This window comes from Moschus berezovskii, chromosome 14 (genome assembly GCF_049115385.1).
Source record: "Moschus berezovskii isolate FMDL1 chromosome 14, NW_MosBer_1.0, whole genome shotgun sequence".
In the NCBI taxonomy this organism is placed as follows: domain Eukaryota; kingdom Metazoa; phylum Chordata; class Mammalia; order Artiodactyla; family Moschidae; genus Moschus; species Moschus berezovskii.
This window is the reverse complement of record NC_142473.1, coordinates 82,333,505-82,339,699: the sequence shown is the minus strand read 5'-3', so window position 1 is coordinate 82,339,699 and position 6,195 is coordinate 82,333,505. Positions and strand designations below refer to the sequence as shown.

The following is a 6,195-nucleotide window of genomic DNA, read 5'->3' as shown; positions in this document are numbered from 1 at the left end:
TCGCAAAGAGTCGGACACGACTGAGCGACTGAACCGAACTGAACTGAAGTGGAAGTAGACTGCCATAAAAGTCTCCATCCTCCTCATCTTCACGTGAGTAGACTGAGGAAGAGGAGGGGGAAGAGGGTTCGGTCTTGCTGTCTCAGGCAGAGGTGGAAGGGGAGGCAGAAGAGGCAGATGCCTTTGATGTAACTTTATGGAAATACATCATAACTTCTATCTGACTTTTTGCTTTTCGTTTCTGTAATTCCTACAAAGTACTAATCCTTCTTCTGCTGTTTAGTTTCTGTGCCTGTTTCATGGAAGGGTCTATGTTTTAAAAGAAGTCAAAATCGGCCTTTTCTAATTGGAACCCTTGTCCAGGTTGTCTAATGTCAGCATGTTTCCTGGTGCTACTTTGATGTCTCCTTCATTTCTGGGCACTGGTTTGGAAGCACTTATCTCCATCAAGGTGTCTTCTGCTAATGCGACTAGTGTGCAGTCTACTAGCTCTTGAATTTGTTCAAGATCCTTGAAACACTTCACTCCCTACCTTTTGTGTTGTTTTCCACATTTACAATCTCTTTCATGATTTTCTTGATTGGTTCTGTCATAAATCCTGTGAAATCATGCACAGCATCTGGAAAGTTTTCTCCAGCAGGAATTTATTGTTTCAGGCTTGATGGTTTCACAGATTTTTCAATAATGGCATCTTCACTGGTGTGATTATTCCAGACTTTCATGGTGCTTTCTCTATCAGGTTCTCTCCTGTCCTGCTGACAATCCCTTCCATAGAGCACCATGGACAATGAATCTCAAAGGTCCTTACACTCCCTCAATCTAGAGGCTTAATTATACTCCTTGTGTTTGGGGACAAGCAGACAACTTCGATGCTTTCAGTGTTAATCTCACAGTGTTCTGAGTAATCAAATTCAGTTCAGTTCAGGCTGCTCAGTCATGTCTGACTCATTGCGACCCCATGAACTGCAGCACACCAGGCCTCCCTGTCCATCACCAACTCCCGGAGTCCACCCAAACCCATGTCCATCGAGTCAGTGATGCCATCCAACCATCTCATCCTCTGCCGTCCCCTTCTCCTCCTGCCCTCAATCTTTCCCAGCATCAGGGTCTTTTCAAATGAGTCAGCTCTTTGCATCAGGTGGCCAAAGGATTGGAGTTTCAGCTTTAGCATCAGTCCTTCCAATGAACACCCAGGACTGATTTCCTTTAGGATGGACTGGTTGGATGTCCTTGTTAACCAAGGGACTCTCAAGAGTTTTCTCCAACACCACAGTTCAAAAGCATCAACTCTTTGGCTCTCAGCTTTCTTTATAGTCCAACTCTCACATCCATACATAACCACATTGAAACATGTATATTATCATATGTGAAACGAATCGCCAGTATAGGATGCTTGGGGCTGGTGTACTGTGATGAACCAGAGGGATGGGATGGGGAGGAAGGAGGGAGAGGGGTTCAAGATGGGGAACACAGGTACACCCGGGGCAGATTCATGTCAATGTATGGCAAAACCAATACAATAATGTTAAGTAATTAGCCTCCAATTAAAATAAATAAATTAAAAAAAAAAACCATAGCCTTGACTAGACAGACCTTTGTTGACAAAGTGATGTCTCTGCTTTTTAATATGCTGTCTAGGTTGGTCATAACTTTCCTTCCAAGGAGTAATCAAGGGCATTGTCCAATACCAAAAGGGATATAAAAGACAGTCCCTTACTGGCAAGGTACTTCCTGACTTTAGGGAGAGTGTCAATGGAACCAACAGCTGCAATAATAGCTTTATGTATTTTCTCTTTTTTTTTTTTTACAATCATCCTTATACTGGATTCATTTATCTTAAAGTGGCAGGCGACCCTTGCTTCATATCTCAATCTATGGAACATATCAAGCAACTCAACTTTTCAGTAATGGCATTTGCTTCTTAAAAATACTTCTAGAATCACTAATGGCACTTCATAAGGGTCCCTAGTGTTATTCAATGTTTATGATATTGCACTAAATATGATGAAAAGTCCACAAGAACCTCAAGAGATCACTTTTTACTGAGAAAAACAATTTACTGCAGAGGTGACTGCTCATGGGTAATTGATTAGCATCAGATTCATTTTAAGTGTATCTTGCAACACTTGAGCTCACTGTCATAGCAACAGGAGGTGGAAATGGAATTATTACAGTCATACTGTATGTACTACCGTTAGTTTTATGCAGTTTGATTTGATACTGCATCTTCACATTTGTTTACATTTCTCTCTGCAAATAGTACATGTTTTACACTTACATGGTCTGTAGGGGTGTGTGTACCTAAGTTTTGATAAATTTTAAGGCAGCAGCATTTCAGGTGGGTTTTTGAGGGTGGATAGGATGTTAACAGGTCAAGAAATCTGAATGAATGTTCAATGAAGTAAGCGGACAAGTCCCTTCCAATTATTGTATTATTGTCCATTTTTAATTCATATTAATATGCTTTTTATATAATTAGATGCTCCTATATGAGGTATATTATAAAGGCTGTATCATTTTCTTGTATTTATCACTCTATTATTGTGTAATGTCTTTTCTTGTCTTTTATTACAGATTTTGTTTTAAAGCATACTTTGTCTGATATGCATATTGCTATCCCAGCTTTCTTTCCATTTCCATTTTCTTGATATATTCCTCCATCCACACACTTTCAGTCCGTTTGTGTCTTTAGCTCTGAAGTAAGTCTTTTGGAAGCAGCACTTAGATAAGTCTTGCTTATTTATCCAAATAACCTCCCTAAGTCTTTGGTTAGAGCATTTGCCCAGTAAAATTTTAAGTAATTGTTGATAGGTATGGATAGTGATTTTGCCATTTATTTTCTGATTGTTTTTGTAGTTCTACTGTTGTTCTTCTTTTAGACTCTTCCCTTGGGTTTGATGAGTTTCTTTAATGCTGTTTGTGTTTCTGTCTAGTTTTTGTGTATATGTTGTAGGTTTTTGAGTTGTGGTTTTCATGGAGTTCATATATGTTGACCTATATCTACTTGTTTTAAACTGATTGTCATTTAAGTGCAAACACATTCTAAAATCTCTGCATTTTTCACTCCTCCCCACATTTTTGATGTTATAGTCTGCATCTTCATGCACATCCCTTAACTCTTTATTGTCGTTACAGCTGATTTTACATTGTTTGTTTTTTAAATTTCATGCTAGTTTAAGTGGTTGATCCACAGCCTTTACTATATATTTGCCTTTACCAGTGGACTTTTCCCCTTTCTATAATTTCTTAGTTCTTGTAGCCTTTTCTCTTTCCCTTAAGTAGACCCTTTAAAACTTCTTATAAGGTCAGGTTAGCATTGATGAACTCTTTTAGTTTTTGCTTGTCTGAGAAGTGATTTATTTCTCCTTCAATTTTGAGAGATAATCTTGCTGGTAGATTATCCTAGGTTGTCGGCTTTATCCTTTTCAGTACTTTGAGGGCGGTCTCCACCTAGAGCTAGTTTCGCTCCCTTCTGAGAGTGTGCACAGAGATGATAGCAGAGGCTCTCTCTGCCCTGGAGCTGGTCTCACACTCTCCCAAGTGTGTGAACCAAAGCATTCACTGGCAATGCATGCAAAGCATTCGCCGCTTCTGCCCTGGTCAGAAGCAGGGGCTGGATCCATTCTGGTTTGCTCCCTCAAGTATGTGCTCCCTATTAGTAGTGGCAGCCTCTGGCTTACTGGTAAACAGCCCCAGAGCATTAGGGGCCCAGCACAGACAGGCAAGAAGAGTGGCATGCTTGAGTGGTGCTCGAAGGACAGCTAGATCCCCAGGCGGTTTGTGGTGTAACTGGAAGTAAGCAAGGCTGTGTGTATGCTTTCAAGAGCAGAGCCTTGGATTCTTAAATCCTTCTAGTAAGCCCCATTGGTTTTCGAACCAGCTAAGAGGGCTCCTCTTCCTGGTATCAGACTTTAGGCCTGGGGTGTCTAATATGTAGCTTCAACCCCTCAGTACCCTGAGTCTATAATATCCTCTCCTTTTCTGTATTCCCCACTAGGGGTGTGAGTCCTCAACAGATCACATCCCCTCCCTTTCCATCAGAATCCATGGGGATCTCTCTTTACAGCTTTGGCTGTAGAAGAACAATTCTGCTAGTACCCGTATCAACTTCAGTGAGAGTCAGTATATATGCAGCTGTAGTTTTCATATGTTTATGAAGGCAGATGAGCCAGCTTCCTCCTACTCTACCATCTTCATCTCTCTCCTTTTAAAATGTCTTTTGACTAAGGTTTGACTTTTTTTCATAATTAAACTCAGATAATGTCTTTTGGGTAGAAATATCACACTGACATTGTATGTCTCTTTGTAAATGGCAATAATAAATTTGAGTAATTGTTAAAGGAAGTGTCTACCAGGTTTCACAACCTTAAAGTTACTTTTAAATTTTTACTATTAATAAGCATCTCGTGGGGAGATCATTTGAGAGTGTACAAAATTTTATTTCTCACCAAGAAAATTGTAATGACTGTGCTGGATTACAAACTTTCTGAGAATTGATTTGAGACTATGCATCAAAAGGTATAGTAATTTTTAATGCAGTAAATTTATGATAGCAAAGTAGACTTAAAAATGAGAAGTATCATTAAAGATTTTTTTTCAAGAATACTTAGCACATTATTATAGTAGTAAAAATATATAAACAATCTAAAATTGCAACAGAAAAATGGCTAGTTAAGTAATAGTATGTCCATAAAAGAAAATATTTAACAAATGATTACAGTGAAGCTGTTGAAGACTGGAACCAGATGGAGTAATCTAAAAATAACAAACCCCAGAAAGTCTCCTTCATTCCATTGTGTCCCTTCACTTTCATTCACCATCACTCTAAGCCCGAGGAACAACACTAAGACAGCCTCGATTTGTCTTCTGGTTTCATCGTCCTGACCCACAGCCTCTTCATGGCCTTCTTCACATCAGCGTTTCTCAGGGAGTAGATGACAGGGTTGAGCAGTGGGGTGATCACTGTGTAGAACACGGCCACCAGCTTGTCCGCGGACAGGGTGGTAGAGGGTCTCAGATAGATGAAGATGCAGGGCGCAAAGAACAAGGTGACCACAGTGAGGTGGGACCCACAGGTGGACAGGGCCTTGCGCCGCCCCGCGGAGCTCCGAGTCCTCAGATGGAGCAAGATGACCACATAGGAGGCTACCAGGATCACGAAGCTGATCACAGACAGGGTCCCCCCGTTGGCAACGATCAAAAGACCAGTGAGGACCGTGTCAGAGCAGGCAAGTTTGAGCAGGGGAAGCACATCACAGAAATAGTGGTCAATCACATTGGGGCCACAGAAGGGCAAGCGGAAGACAAGAAGGATTTGGGCCAAGGAATGCACAAAGCCCCCCACCCATGCTGCTCCCATCAGGAAGGCACACACCTGCCGGTTCATGATGGTGGTATAGTTGAGGGGCTTGCAGATGGCCACATAGCGGTCATAGGCCATCACAGTGAGCAGGAACATTTCAATGCCACCAAAGAAGTGAATAAAAAAAACCTGTGACATGCAGCCCCACAGAGATACGGCTTTCCTCTCAGCCAGCAGATCTGAGATGAGTCTGGGAGCTGTTGTCGAGGCGTAGCAGATCTCCACAAAGGACAGGTAGCTCAGGAAGAAGTACATGGGGGAGCCAAGGCTTCTGCTGCTCATGACCGTCAGGACAAGGAGCAAATTCCCCAGCACGATGGCTGTGTACAGGAGCAGAAATATCACAAAGCAGACTTTCTGCACCTTCTGACTGGGAGAAAGTCCCAGGAAAATGAACTCTGTCACATTCTGTGTGTTAGCCATGAAATCACCACCAGAAGGCAGGAATTTCAATGGGTGATCTGAAATGAAACAAAAGTCTTCTACATTAAGTGGGAAAACTGCGTAACAATCCCTTGCATGTCTGAGAAGCTTGTGAACTGGATACTGAAAGACTAGTAGGAGTTAGTCATGTGAAAAAAAAAGGGAAGAGCACTCCAAAAAAGCAGAAGAGGATGTACAAACAATGGAAATTAATTGAGTAAGGCTGGAGTAAAGTGGAAATAGAAATACTAAAGCTGGAAATAGACTATAGTATCACTATAAAAGACTCCTATGGACTTTGGAGTTCAGTCAACAGACAATGGGCAATCCTGAAAAAAAGTTAGGCAACTGAAAAGTGAAAGCATTTTGTCGGTAGAGGTTGAACTAGTGGATTCGACTTTGAACTGTGA

The 6,195-nt window shown here is 41.4% G+C and overlaps 1 protein-coding gene across 1 annotated transcript; it reads right to left on the bottom strand.

Annotated features, from left to right (window-relative positions):
* Nucleotides 1-250: 250 nt before the first annotated feature.
* Nucleotides 251-5,785, bottom strand: LOC129553685 (olfactory receptor 4X2-like). The gene is made up of 2 exons (XM_055422443.2): nt 4,886-5,785; nt 251-292 (listed from the first exon to the last, which is right to left on the bottom strand). The coding sequence occupies exons 1-2, from the start codon at nt 5,783-5,785 to the stop codon at nt 251-253; spliced, it is 942 nt and encodes a 313-aa protein (XP_055278418.2).
* Nucleotides 5,786-6,195: the final 410 nt, after the last annotated feature.